General features: G+C 48.5%; 2 protein-coding genes across 2 annotated transcripts in view; both read left to right on the plus strand.

Annotated features, from left to right (window-relative positions):
• magi3a (membrane associated guanylate kinase, WW and PDZ domain containing 3a) overlaps nucleotides 1-5,390 on the plus strand; it is a 91,476-nt gene extending 86,086 nt beyond the window's left edge. The window contains 4 exon segments of the mRNA XM_084014722.1: nucleotides 798-873; nucleotides 1,000-1,137; nucleotides 1,272-1,410; nucleotides 2,538-5,390. Coding sequence (XP_083870848.1) covers nucleotides 798-873; nucleotides 1,000-1,137; nucleotides 1,272-1,410; nucleotides 2,538-3,547 — 1,363 coding nt within the window. The 3' untranslated portion in view covers nucleotides 3,548-5,390.
• Nucleotides 5,391-5,961: 571 nt separating this feature from the next.
• On the plus strand, nucleotides 5,962-14,291 carry rsbn1 (round spermatid basic protein 1). The gene is made up of 7 exons (XM_084014726.1): nucleotides 5,962-6,740; nucleotides 7,363-7,955; nucleotides 8,467-8,604; nucleotides 12,326-12,468; nucleotides 12,547-12,714; nucleotides 13,177-13,285; nucleotides 13,360-14,291. The coding sequence occupies exons 1-7, from the start codon at nucleotides 6,011-6,013 to the stop codon at nucleotides 13,930-13,932; spliced, it is 2,454 nt and encodes an 817-aa protein (XP_083870852.1). The 5' UTR covers nucleotides 5,962-6,010; the 3' UTR covers nucleotides 13,933-14,291.
• Nucleotides 14,292-14,788: the final 497 nt, after the last annotated feature.

The raw sequence follows: 14,788 nt of genomic DNA on the forward strand, positions 1-14,788 counted from the left end.
CAGATACACAGGTACACATGGACACACACCTGCAACATGAGTCCAGGGAGGCTGTTTGGATGGCAAAGCAAAGAAAAAGGAGGGAGATTATGCATTAAGTGTGTGAACTCTCCTCCGTGCCAGAGCTGCTGAGAAGACCTCCACTCTTTAGACGGTGCTCAGTTCCCCACAAAGGCATTGTGATGAGCTCGCCAAGCGTTAGTCTGCCCCCTTTCTTCCTGTTAGCCAATATGGCTCTTTGAAGAATTCACATCAGTTGTTTGTTATTGTTTATTAAGGATCCCCATTAGCTGGTCCCTGAGTACCCAGCTAGTCTTCCTGGGGTCCAGAATATACACAACAACACAGAAGATACATAAGATATACATATACATATACAAAAACATCACATCCTCAACATATCATACACATACAGTCCATCACAATATACCTAAGTTCAGGTTGTCTAATGTTAGCAGCAGATAAAGTGTGTGTTTGGGGGGGGGGGGGGGGGGCATCGTAGCTCACATACTCACACATTACTGCTGTGTGTTATAAGGCTGGGCAATAGATCCACAGACTCGATGTCACCTTAGATGTGGGATATGTAATATTTATTGATTGTTTATTTAACAGTGACAACATTGCACACAAATAATTAGGAAAATGTGATTTATATAGGATTTCCCGTCTTTGTCCCTGGTTAGCCTTTACTAAAACCGTGACATATTCATATATAATAATATATAATTGACTGTGTAAATGATGTTGTATGTCATGTCAGATTTTAACGCATAGTGTTTTCTTTTCTGTCGTAGGAACGGTGATGCTGAGGTGAGGAACTCCTTCCAACCGAGAGAGATGGGAACCCTCAGCAAGTCCGGGTCCAAGCAGGTCAGATCCAGATGTCCTTTTAGATTACTGGACTCAAACTACGTCCGTCATGTCCCGGTGATGTTCCAGCCTGCAACCTTTCTATCATCATTCATTCCTATATGTCCCTGTGTGTGTGGAATCCAGGGCTGCTTCGTGGTGGAGCTGGACCGCAGCCAGCGAGGCTTCGGCTTCAGTCTGCGAGGAGGGAAAGAGTACAACATGGGCCTGTTCATCCTGCGACTGGCCGAGGACGGACCTGCTCTCAACGACGGCAGGATCCACGTGAGTTCGTAGAAACCGGCTCGTGAAAGTTCAGACAAATAACACGCTTTACCTTGAATCCTAGAATCATCAGGAGAATCTGTTTTCTGTCGTTTCCACGCTGATGAATGGATAATGATATGTGCACCACACAGGTCGGAGATCAGATCGTGGAGATCAACGGCGAGGCCACCCAGGGCATCACGCACACTCGGGCCATCGAGCTGATCCAGGCGGGGGGCAGTAAGGTCCACCTGCTGCTGAGACCCGGCCAGGGTCTGGTCCCGGACCACAGTGAGTCAGCGCTGACGGCCGCCTCACACCGTACCGCTGCATCAGCTGCACAATGACATATGTAACATGCGGATACGCTTGATAGCCGGGTGCTGAGCTGTTTGATTCCCGTGCACGTATGGCGAGCTTCTCTTGACCTCTCTCTCCCTCTCTCTCTCTCTCTCTCTCTCCTGTCGTTCTCACTCCTTCTATTGCATCCTGTTTTTCTGCACTCGGCACGGCCGTCTGTTTCTACCTATTTATCTTTTCCTCCTATAGGTCTGAACTCTTCTTCCACCCTGTGCTTCTACATGAAACCAGAGCATCACTAAAGGCCTCACTGCTTTTCTCGGTCTGTCCCTAATAACCTTGGTAAACCTTGTACTTTTGCCTTTGACCTCTCTATCTCCCCCCCGATTGTAAGTGTCGTCCTCTGTCCCCTTCCTTCATCCCCGGCGATCGAATCTGAAATATAGATCAGTTAGCAGAGTTACTGGAGGGCTGAACCAAAGCAGTGAGTCCTAGAAGAACCAACAGACCTGCAGGAGCGCTGCGAGGCTTCAGAGCTCTGCAGGTTCATGTTTTAAAGGGTCCTGCAAAAAGCCGGGATGCCGCTGAACGCATACCTCATCCTTAAAAAAACCCTTAACTGGATGAATCAGTGACACGTGTTAAAGGGGTCCGTGTGCATTCACTGGCATCGACCTTTTAAGCCGAAGACCCTTTCAGAATGAATTTCTACGAGTTGTCGCTCCTAGAAATCCTCCCAAAAAAGCTCATTTCAGCACCACTAAGTCCATCGCTCTTCTTTTTTTCTCTCTCTGGTTTTCTGCTGCATATATCTGCTCTCAATCACACAGCTGGGGGGGGGGGGGGGGGGGATTGAAACGTCAGCGCCGTCACCTTTTCCATTAATGGCTGATGCATATCTCAAACCAGGCAAATATTTAAAGGGATTACACGGGGTTATTACAGAAAGCCAGCAAGGCAGACACCTTTTATGTCACAATGAGGATACTTTGTCTGCTTGATGGCTTTAATTATATGAAATATTTCTCAAATATCCAACATAAGGGATATTTTAGCTCATGCTGATCCTTTGTTGCTCCGCTGGAATGTTTTCTTACGTCCCGTTGCTTGTTCCTCAGGTTCAAAGGACAAAGTAACCATTCCAACCTCAAGCTTTCCTAGACTCTCCGTGTCCGACGGGCACTCGTCTCCGGCCTCTCCGTCCTCCGTCTCCCTCTCGGCCTTGGAGCTGTCCCCGTCTTCGCCCAAAACCGTAGCCGCCAGAGAGTTCTCCGCGGGGGATCCCCGGTCCTCCGGGTCCCCCGGCGCTGGGCCGGAGCACGGTCGGCAGGCCAACCGATCAAGAGGACAGCAGCTCTCTCAGCACAGCCACAAGCGAACCACCAGCCCCGGCACCCCGACCAGGACCACGAGCAGGAGTGACTCCAAGTCTGCGAGTCCCAAGAGAGCCGCTGAGGGCCGGGTGGAGCGAGAAGAGCGCTCTCAAAGCCCCAGAAAACAGGAGCGGGGCCACAGCGGATCCCTGGAGGATATGAGGAAAGACAGGAAAGCCCAAGGACAGAGAGACCACCACTCCTCCAGCCCCAGGAAGAGCTCCAAGAGGGAATACGAGCCCGCTGTGACTTTGAAGAACTTGGAGGAGCCCCAGAGCCCCCGGCGTCCGGCTGGTCAGCAGCCCAGCACGGCCTCTGGAGACGGGAAGGACTGGAGGTGCAGCGAGGAGGATGCAGCCTGCTGGCGGGAGAGAGGGGCTGCAGAGAGCGGAGACAAAGCTTTGGGCACAGCTGAGCGCCACAAGAAGAGCAAAAGGGCTGAGCAAGAGGCGGCGGGACACAAATCCCATCATTCCCACAGGGAGAGGACGGGGTCGGACGCCGACGGCGGCGGCACCCTGAACCGGAGGAGCAGAAGGGAGACGGGGGATAAGGAACCCGGGGATGGCAGGTACCACGGCCCACCTGAAGAAGGGATCCGAAAGGATCCCAGAGGGTCCAGCAGTAGCATCCAGGACCCCAGCTGCAACGGGACCACGACCAGCAGGAAGTCTCCCATCACCCCCGGTCCATGGAAAGTCCCCAGCTCTGCCAAGATCCAGTCCCAGGTGGACACAACGTACGCAGACGTGTGATTTCCTCCCGGGATCGGATATGAAGGAAACCGCTGAGCCTCAGAAAATACATTTAGAATGGAAGGATTTTTGAAATTTAGCAATCTTGGACAAAGCAGATCACTGTGTAACCAGCAACATAGCTTCTCATTGCTTCTGAGTTTTTTTGTTCACCCAGTTTGCCTCGGCCGGTCGGATTGCATCGAGCTGCTGATGTTCCGATCTGACACGCGTGCTTGTACGCCGATACTTACTTACTTTGTACGATGACGTGTGTGACGGTGGGAGCCAATCAGATGCGGTTATGAAGAAGCTGCACTCACTGTGAGACCGTTTTGTGGGCGACGGGGTGGAACTGCTCCGTCTTCCCGCCTCCATGAAGGATCCTGCTTTTTGTTTTGGTCACTTTAGAAGTTTAAGACACATTCAAGAAGTCACTTTGCGTTTTTCTCCCTGATTGATTCATCGACTGCAAAGTGAGCCGGCCGACTTTCTCTTCAAAATCAGCTGCAAAAAGGGTGACAGAGTGTGTCCCGCCTCTGAGCCGATGGGTTGGAACTGCATCCGTGCACGTGAAGAGAGCGGACAGATTTATATGCATCGATCAGCTGACCGGATACTTGTGGTTTATAGTTTGTTACACGTGTGTTAATAATAAGGAAAAAAAGCATAATGTAATTTATTGAAAACGAACAAAAAGCAGTAATACACACATCCACGTTGAGTCATTTTTTGGTGTGGACTAAACGATAGGAATAGAACTACCATCTTAAATAATAATACTCTCAAATCTATACGTTCTACTTCTAGGATTTCGCGGCTGTGTGTACGTATACAAGCTGACTGGTAGACCTGTGTGACGTTTTAGATATTGCCGTAGCAACGACTATACTTCATCCAAACATACATTATTTAACGAGTGTGTGTGTGTGTGTGTGTGTGTGTGTGTGTGTGTGTGTGTGTGTGTGTGTGTGTGTGTGTGTGTGTGTCGATGAGTCACCAGAGCTTGTTGGAGGAAGTAAAAGGCCTTCTACTTATAAGAGATGTTTTTTTTTTGCTTTTTCCATCACATCATTCACAAATGTAGGCACAAAGACTCCAAATCTATTTTTGATTGTTTATTTTTTATTTAGATCACGACCCATAATGTGAGGGGGGGGTAAATGTTTGCTTAATTGTTTGTTGTTAACATCGTGGCTGTCACAAATAGAAGTCAGACTCTCTGAGAATGCAGTTAATTTTCCATACAAGGAGGGGAGAGAAAATGGTTCTTTGACTGTTTTTTGTGGGAGTGCTGTTAAAATTCCTCTATGACGTGTATCACATTTAATTAAAACAGGGATTGAAGTCTCAGATGTAGAAATATATATATACAGTATATTTTTATGTATTGGGATGAGTTGTGCCCCTGATCTGAAGACAAACACATGCAGTGTTGGTTAAATGTAGCTGCTGTGGAGTTCAGAGACATCTAGTGGTTCTGTGATTCAGAAACTCGGCATGGGCTGAAGCCTCCTCAGCCTTTTGTTTTAAAGGACGTACGGAAGAAAGAAACACACTCTTGCTCTTTGTCAGACCACTTACTAATTTATTGTCCACTTTATTGTTGATATGATGGGCTACTGTATTTAATTAATGTTCATGCCATTACCATGTATGATACTGTGGCCTTGCATTGCTCCGACACATAAATATATATATTAAAACAAATCTTTTAGCTTTGACATCATGGTAGTTGTAAATGTTTATAAATTGTACAGCACCTGTATAAATATTTGCCTTCATGCAGAAAAAAAATAATCCTCTGTAAATCGTTTCATTATTTTTTTAAGGAAGCTGAGAGGAAATGATATACAGTGGGGGGGTAAAGAAATAATCTGGTCATGGCATTCTGTTCATGCACTGATAAATAAAGGTTTACTGAAGAAACAGAATGAAGTTTGGTGTGTTTTTTTGTGTTTCTGGCTTCAGATTCTCTGAAAAGATGTTTTTTTCAAGTCTACCTTAAAAAAAGAATCACGTGTTTTTGCTTGTTGCAGTAATTTATGCCATTAAAATGTAAACATCGTTCAGTGTATTCACAGGGACCAGACTTGGCGGTGCATTCACGTGAATCCGTTAAATCGGATATCATGGATGACGGCATTAAATTAACAACCGGATGTTTTCGCTCTTCATTGTTGAAGTTGAATGAAAAACGTCTCACTGCTGTAAACGTGGAACACTGCCCCCTCGCGGATCTTCATGAATCAACCATGACGTCAGCTGGGCAGAAGTGCGTGCGTGCAAAGCCGCACGCACTCACCCGGTGCGATCGAACTCCCGTGAGGCTTTGCGACGCCAGTAAACTACATAGCCCAGAGCTCCAGAGCTCACGCCTGGAGAACACACAGAAGGGAACTACAAAACGAACGGAGCGCGCGCGGACTACACCTGCGCAGACGCGCGTCCTCGTGTCCCTTTAAATGTAGCCTACGTGCAAAGATGGCAGCTCAGCTCGAGTTCCTCCGAGCCAAAGTGGAAGAAGAGGAGAAGGTGAAGGAAAGCCTCGACACCTTCATGAGGGAGAGGAAGAGGAGGAAGAGGAGGGAGCTGTCGCCTGACAAGCGGGAGAAGTCCGCGAAGAAAGTCAAGCTCCATCAGCACCGGACCCAGCAGCACCACCAGCAAGCCGGGCACCGGACCCAGCACGGCGGGCACCGGACCCACCAGACCGCCGGGGACCGGACCCAGCTCCCCGGGCACCGGACCCACCAGACCGCCGGGGACCGGACCCACCAGCCCCCCGGGCACCGGACCCAGCTCCCCGGGCACCGGACCCACCAGCCCCCCGGGCACCGGACCCAGCAGCTCCCCGGGCACCGGACCCAGCTCCCCGGGCACCGGACCCAGCCCCCCGGGCACCGGACCCAGCAGCCCGCCGGGCACCGGAGCCACCAGCCGCAACAGCTGCAGCAGAGCCGCCAACAAGATAAACGTGTCCGTCACCACCACAGGCTTAGTAATGGTGGTTCAACCCCCCCGCAGCAGTTCTTACCTCCACCTCCTCCACCCGGGCCGCTGCAGAAGAAGCGGACGCTGCCCCCCCAGCCGGGCTTCACCTTCACGCCCCCCAAAGGGTCCCAGGGCCTGGCCTTCCAGCAGCGGGACGAGGAGCTGCAGCTGAAGAAGGAGAACACCGAGGCCAACGTGAAGCAGCTGCAGAAGAACAAGCGTGAGTTCACTGTTTACACGTCACTGGGAATACGTGTCTGTTTAAAACGGTGTCCAGGACTAAACCAGGTCCTTTACAAGATGCATTTAATAGGTTAACAGGATGTAAACATGTTTCTCTTGTTTATTATAAACCAATAGGATAACAGGATGTAAACATGTTTCTGTTGTTTATTATAGCAGATATAAACCAATAGGATAACAGGATTTAAACATGTTTCTGTTGTTTATTATAAACCAATAGGATAACAGGATGTAAACATGTTTCTGTTGTTTATTATAGCAGATTTCAGTACAGCACAATGGAGCCATTAACTAAACGGATACATAAAATCATATGAATGCATGGTCTGCACTCTAGTGTAACTCATAATCATAATAATACATTTTATTTATCTTTCTGAGAAGGACACCTGTACAGTGAATAATGAAAAGCAACCAATAAAATAAATAAAATATAAAACAGACAATAAGTTTAAATTGGATTAGTTGCAGGATTGTTCATATTTGTTTAACTTTGACTCGTATAACTTTTGATAACTCCTCCATGGGGATGAAAAGTAATCCGATATTCAGCCCCCTCCCCTCCACATCCCCTCTGACTTTGACTCCTGTGTCTGTAGAGCCCCATAACGAGAAGTCTCTCACGCTGGAGGAGTATCTCCTGAGGAAGAGGAGGAAGAAGAAGAAGCACCGCGAGGATGAGCATCGGGCCAAGAAGGTCCGATATGTGCACAACAAAGCGGTTCAGACGGTCTGTGGGGGGCTCGGCTCAGATCTGCCGGCCGGCGCCATGAAGCAGGAAGGCATGCATGGAAGCCGGGCCGTCAAGCCGGGACACGCCCCCTTCCTCTCCCACCAAGACCACTACATCCGCAGCTCCTGCCTGCAGACGGGCACCTGGTGTGGACGCTTCATGCACGAGGAGAGGCAAGCCAACGGCGGGGGGTCGGTTTTGCACGCCTACGCCGACGAGATCTCCTGTCTCGGCCCGGCCGAGATGGAGCGTTTCTCCCAGGAGTTCCTGGAGCTGGCCTTCGCCGAGACACGCCGGGGTGCAGCCTCGTACGCCTTGGCGGTGGTGCACAGCGCGGCCGCCTTCATGCCCGACTTCCTGGAGTACTTTGCCTTCAACTTTCCCAACACGCCGGTCAAAATGGAGATACTGGGCAAGAAGGACATCGAAACCACCACGATCGCCAACTTCCACTCTCAAGTGTGTAAAAGTACTACCAACACATACACATACTAACACAGCTTCTAACGAGAGCCGTAGTCATCGTGTTGCTTCTTGATCAGCTCAATCAGCACGTTTCCTTTTTTCAATTGGGTTTCATCTCGTCTCTAAAATGTCAGAAAGTAGTGAAACACATTCCTGCTCATTCTGTCCAATCAGCAGTCAAAAGAGAGGAAAATGATTCAATGTACAACTGAAATGTTCACAATTGAGAGCTCGGAACCAGAGAACCATCTTCTTTTACCTAAAATGGTCAATCAGATCTGAATTGCGGTCTTTTCTTAATGCCGGGAAAGTAGAGCCAGTTTGGAGTCCAGAGAATACATGAATGCTTTGGTTGTGTGTGCAGCACATTACTGGGTCGGTGCTGTTAATGTGACCAAATAACAGACGCACCTTGAAAGCCACGATGATTACAGACTCCTCCACACGTAGACAGTGTGGATACACTCTGTATGTAGAACACATTCAGCGTTTCCTCTGGTCCCAGGTGAACCGGACTTACTGCTCGGGGACGTACCGGTCCGGACCCATGAGGCAGATCAGCTTGGTGGGAGCTGTGGATGAGGAAGTGGGAGATTTCTTCCCAGAGTTCCTCGACATGTTGGAGGAGTCACCCTTTCTCAAGGTCAGACACAGGAACATGTTTTATATTTAAGGGCAATACTTCTATATACAGTATGTTATATAGAAGTACACGTAATACACCTATATACAGTATGTTTATATAGAAGTACACGTAATACATCTATATACAGTATGTTTATATAGAAGTACACGTAATACATCTATATACAGTATGTTTATATAGAAATACACGTAATACTTCTATATACAGTATGTTTATATAGAAGTACACGTAATACATCTATATCCTATATACAGTATGTTTATATAGAAATACACGTAATACATCTATATCCTATATACAGTATGTTTATATAGAAATACACGTAATACATCTATATCCTATATACAGTATGTTTATATAGAAGTACACGTAATACATCTATATACAGTATGTTAGAGGAGAAGAAGACTTGAGTGGGGAGTGAGTGAGGAGAAGAAGAAGGGAGGAAGAGGAGAGGAAGACAGGAGTGGAGAGTGAGTGAGGAGGAGAAGAAGGGAGGAAGAGGAGAGGAAGACAGGAGTGGAGAGTGAGGAGGAGGAGTTTAGAGGAGAGGAAGACAGGAGTGGAGAGTGAGTGAGGAGGAGAAGAAGGGAGGAAGAGGAGAGGATGACAGGAGTTGAGAGTGAGTGAGGAGGAGAAGAAGGGAGGAAGAGGAGAGGAAGACAGGAGTGGAGAGTGAGTGAGGAGGAGAAGAAGGGAGGAAGAGGAGAGGATGACAGGAGTTGAGAGTGAGTGAGGAGGAGAAGAAGGGAGGAAGAGGAGAGGAAGACAGGAGTGGAGAGTGAGTGAGGAGGAGAAGAAGGGAGGAAGAGGAGAGGATGACAGGAGTGGAGAGTGAGTGAGGAGGAGAAGAAGGGAGGAAGAGGAGAGGAAGACAGGAGTGGAGAGTGAGTGAGGAGGAGAAGAAGGGAGGAAGAGGAGAGGAAGACAGGAGTGGAGAGTGAGTGAGGAGGAGTTTAGAGGAGAGGAAGACAGGAGTGGAGAGTGAGGAGGAGGAGTTTAGAGGAGAGGAAGACAGGAGTGGAGAGTGAGTGAGGAGGAGAAGAAGGGAGGAAGAGGAGAGGATGACAGGAGTTGAGAGTGAGTGAGGAGGAGAAGAAGGGAGGAAGAGGAGAGGAAGACAGGAGTGGAGAGTGAGTGAGGAGGAGAAGAAGGGAGGAAGAGGAGAGGAAGACAGGAGTTGAGAGTGAGTGAGGAGGAGAAGAAGGGAGGAAGAGGAGAGGAAGACAGGAGTGGAGAGTGAGTGAGGAGGAGTTTAGAGGAGAGGAAGACAGGAGTGGAGAGTGAGTGAGGAGGAGTTTAGAGGAGAGGAAGAGGAGGAAGACAGGAGTGGAGAGTGAGTGAGGAGGAGTTTAGAGGAGAGGAAGAAGAGGAAGACAGGAGTTGAGAGTGAGTGAGGAGGAGAAGAAGGGAGGAAGAGGAGAGGAAGACGAGTGGAGAGTGAGGAGGAGGAGTTTAGAGGAGAGGAAGACAGGAGTTGAGAGTGAATGAGGAGCAGTTTAGAGGAGAGGAAGACAGGAGTGGAGAGTGAGTGAGGAGCAGTTTAGAGGAGAGGAAGAGGAGGAAGACAGGACTGGAGAGTGAAGGAGGAGGAGTTTAGAGGAGAGGAAGAGGAGAGGAAGACAGGAGTTGAGAGTGAAGGAGAGGAGAACAGAAGGAGGAGAAGAAGGGAGGAAGAGGAGAGGAAGACAGGAGTGCAGAGTGAAGGAGAGGAGCAGTTTAGAGGAGAGGAAGAGGAGGAAGACAGGACTGGAGAGTGAAGGAGGTGGAGTTTAGAGGAGAGGAAGAGGAGAGGAAGACGGGAGTTGAGAGTGAAGGAGAGGAGAACAGAAGGAGGAGAAGAAGGGAGGAAGAGGAGAAGAAGACAGGAGTGGAGAGTGAAGGAGAGGAGAACAGAAGGAGGAGAAGAAGGGAGGAAGAGGAGAGGAAGACAGGAGTTGAGAGTGAGGAGGAGGAGTTTAGAGGAGAGGAAGACAGGAGTGGAGAGTGAGTGAGGAGGAGAAGAAGGGAGGAAGAGGAGAGGAAGACAGGAGTTGAGAGTGAGTGAGGAGGAGAAGAAGGGAGGAAGAGGAGAGGAAGACAGGAGTGGAGAGTGAGTGAGGAGGAGTTTAGAGGAGAGGAAGACAGGAGTGGAGAGTGAGTGAGGAGGAGTTTAGAGGAGAGGAAGAAGAGGAAGACAGGAGTTGAGAGTGAGTGAGGAGGAGAAGAAGGGAGGAAGAGGAGAGGAAGACGAGTGGAGAGTGAGGAGGAGGAGTTTAGAGAGGAAGACAGGAGTTGAGAGTGAATGAGGAGGAGTTTAGAGGAGAGGAAGACAGGAGTGGAGAGTGAGTGAGGAGCAGTTTAGAGGAGAGGAAGAGGAGGAAGACAGGACTGGAGAGTGAAGGAGGAGGAGTTTAGAGGAGAGGAAGAGGAGGAAGACAGGAGTGGAGAGTGAAGGAGAGGAGAACAGAAGGAGGAGAAGAAGGGAGGAAGAGGAGAGGAAGACAGGAGTTGAGAGTGAAGGAGAGGAGAACAGAAGGAGGAGAAGAAGGGAGGAAGAGGAGAGGAAGACAGGAGTGGAGAGTGAAGGAGAGGAGAACAGAAGGAGGAGAAGAAGGGAGGAAGAGGAGAGGAAGACAGGAGTTGAGAGTGAGGAGGAGGAGTTTAGAGGAGAGGAAGACAGGAGTGGGGAGTGAGGAGGGGGAGTTTAGAGGAGAGGAAGAGGAGGAAGACAGGAGTGGAGAGTGAAGGAGAGGAGAACAGAAGGAGGAGAAGAAGGGAGGAAGACAGGAGTTGAGAGTGAAGGAGAGGAGAACAGAAGGAGGAGAAGAAGGGAGGAATTGGAGAGGAAGACAGGAGTGGAGAGTGAAGGAGAGGAGAACAGAAGGAGGAGAAGAAGGGAGGAATTGGAGAGGAAGACAGGAGTGGAGAGTGAAGGAGAGGAGAACAGAAGGAGGAGAAGAAGGGAGGAATTGGAGAGGAAGACAGGAGTGGAGAGTGAAGGAGAGGAGAACAGAAGGAGGAGAAGAAGGGAGGAAGAGGAGAGGAAGACAGGAGTTGAGAGTGAGGAGGAGGAGTTTAGAGGAGAGGAAGATGAGGAAGACAGGAGTGGGGAATGAGGAGGAGGAGTTTAGAGGAGAGGAAGAGGAGGAAGACAGGAGTGGAGAGTGAAGGAGAGGAGAACAGAAGGAGAGAGGAAACATATTTAGTGAGTTAAGAGACAGTTGTAAGAGTATACTGTATACAACTATACACTGTGCTATAATTCTCAGTTACACTCTTGTAAATCCACAGATGTTCTCTGTGGTGGATTTGTATTGTTTTTTGTGCTTGTTGTTTTGCACTTAATTTCATTAAAAGTAGTTATATATGCTTGTGTTTGTTTTATGATAAACGTTTAGTAACATGCATTCGACAATATGTAGTGTATCAGCACGGCCACGGGAACAGTCCATCTATATCTATTATAGTATTATTTGTTGGTGTCAGAATTCACTAGCACCTCCTATAAACAATCAGACCCCCTCATTGCCCCCCCAATAATAATTCCCTGGTGCCGCCACTGCCTGCACGCTGTAACAATCTGCTGTTATGACATGAATTTCAACAGAAACAAAATCACTTCATAATCATAAGGAGGCCTGTGATTACATTTTTTATTGTGTGTGTGTGTGTGTGTGTGTGTGTGTGTGTGTGTGTGTGTGTGTGTGTGTGTGTGTGTGTGTGTGTGTGGTCACAGATGACCCTGCCGTGGGGAAGCCTCTCCAGTCTGAAGCTGGACTGTCGCTCTCAGAGTGACGACGGTCCGATCATGTGGGTGCGACCCGGAGAACAGATGGTTCCCACCGCTGACATGCCCAAGTCTCCGTTCAAGAGACGCAGGTGAACACATGAACACGTTTACGTATCCATATGATGGTCAAAGTTGTGGGAATATAGGAATCATCTATTTGTGTCCAGGTCCATGAATGAGATCAAAAACCTGCACTACCTGCCGAGGGCCAGCGAACCCAGAGAGGTCCTGTTCGAGGACCGGACCAAGGCCCACGCTGACCACGTCGGCCAGAGCTTCGACTGGCAGAGCACGGCGGCCGTGGGCGTCCTGAAGGCGGTGCACTTCGGAGAATGGTGGGCGGCTTTTCTGAGAACGTTGGTTAACTCGGAGTACGCTGGACTTTTTAAAATTCACAGCATCACCATCTCTTTTCAATGAAGGCGCCTGGCAGCACTAAATATATCATATCATTTTATTTATATAGCACAGTTTAAGGTGCTTTACAGGAGTCTATTCAACAGTCAAGCAAGAGACACTGGCACCTCCTTCCTTCAGGCCTCTAGCCAAAGTCACTCAAACCCAAAAATGATCATAATTCATGTCCTCATTTCTCATTTCTTCTTGTTATTTACAGTTATCAGATGTCAGGCAGGCAGCTGTACGGCCGTTATTGGTTGTTTTTTGTCAGAGCATTTGATTTATTGATTGCTGTCGGGGTGTAAAGATAATTTCAGCAAATATAACAAATTATTTTTGAATAAGTTGATCAACCTTAGCTGTACATTTTCACAACAATAGCATGTTTTATGTTACAGGAACAACCGACCTCGGATCACCAAAGACGTAGTGTGTTTCCAGGCCGGGGACTTCAACGACGTGGTCCAGAGGCTGCAGCTGGATCTGTATGAGCCGCCCGTGTCTCAGGTGGGAGTCCATCAGTTTGTGTGTCGTCTCTTTGTGCTGAAACGTGACTCATGAAACGCCACGTCCTCCTGCAGTGTGTCCAGTGGATCGACGACGCCAAACTCAACCAGCTGAGGAGAGACGGCATCCGCTACGTCCGCGTCCAGCTCTGTGACGACGACATCTACTTCATCCCGAGGAACGTCATCCACCAGTTCAAGACGGTGTCGGCCGTCTGCAGCCTGGCCTGGCACATCCGCCTTAAACAGTACCAGGGGGAGGGGGAGGGGGAGGAGGAGGAGGAGGAGGAGGAGGAGGAGCGGCGGCGGCGGCGGCGGCCCAGCCTCCACAGCTCCACCTCGGGGCTATTCTCTTCTTTGTCCTCCCCCGCCGGGCCCGACGCCACCGTGATGCCCCGCCCACTGCCACAGGGAGGGGGCGTGGCCAAGACTGAAGAGCCAGAGTTCCAGAGGCCGGCGACACCTCCCCGGGAGCCTCAGCCCGCCCCTCCACAGCCCACCAAATCCACTCAGGCACCCCCAGAGTACCAGGAACCGGTCCGCTCTGGATGCAGACCTTCAAAAGAGCCTTCTAAACGCCCTCAGCCACACGGCAGCGTTCCCCAAATGACCTCCACGCTGACCTCTGGTCATACAGGAAGGAGTTAGAGACTGACATCTGTGTCAATCAGGAAGCCTTTAAATTATTCTTCACACTTTCCAAAAATCTTTTCAATGTTGATCAAATGTTCCAAATGTTGGGACTGTTTTTATTTGATAGCAACTTAACTGGAACTCTACTGTCTCATTCAAACGGAAAGAAATCATTGTTTTGTAATATGAGTTACACACTTTAGTGACTAATCGATACTCAAGGCTTTGTTGTTGTTTCCTTTTTAATGGAAGATGGAAAGTCTGCAGCAGTCGGAATCATTGTTTGCATAAATATATGATAAGTCTGGACGTATGTTATTGACATGATATTGTTTTGTGTATTTCAGTCACAGAGGCAAATATATATATATATATATATATATATATATATATATATATATATATATATATATATATATTTGACTCGTCGTTATCCAACTGAACTCCAAGCACTTGACACTTTTTTTTGCCTTATAAGTTGAAGTTTGCCCCATTCTTTACTTAAAAAGCATTTTATACTCTGCCCTTTTTTTTTTTAACTGTTGATATTTTTGATATTTTATTTATTTAAATAGTAATTATCCACCTGGAGCGCCTGTAAATGATGAAAGAATTAACGGCTATTGCTCTCGGCAATAATTTTCTGAATCTTTCCGTCAGGTGTGGAGTGTCATTGGAGTTTGGTATGTATATATATATCTATATATTATGTGGTTATAGCTGGGAAACGGGAATGCTATGAATGCACTTTGTTAAGCTCACCTCTTACTTTTAGCTTGGAACGTCACTCGGGTGATGGCGGCACCGTTGCCGAGGGTTACCGTGTTGTAAGTGATTGTGAAGTGTGGATTTATACTGAGAATGCCTGTTG

The sequence above is a fragment of the Eutrigla gurnardus genome, assembly GCF_963514095.1.
Source record: "Eutrigla gurnardus genome assembly, chromosome: 8".
Classification (NCBI taxonomy): domain Eukaryota; kingdom Metazoa; phylum Chordata; class Actinopteri; order Perciformes; family Triglidae; genus Eutrigla; species Eutrigla gurnardus.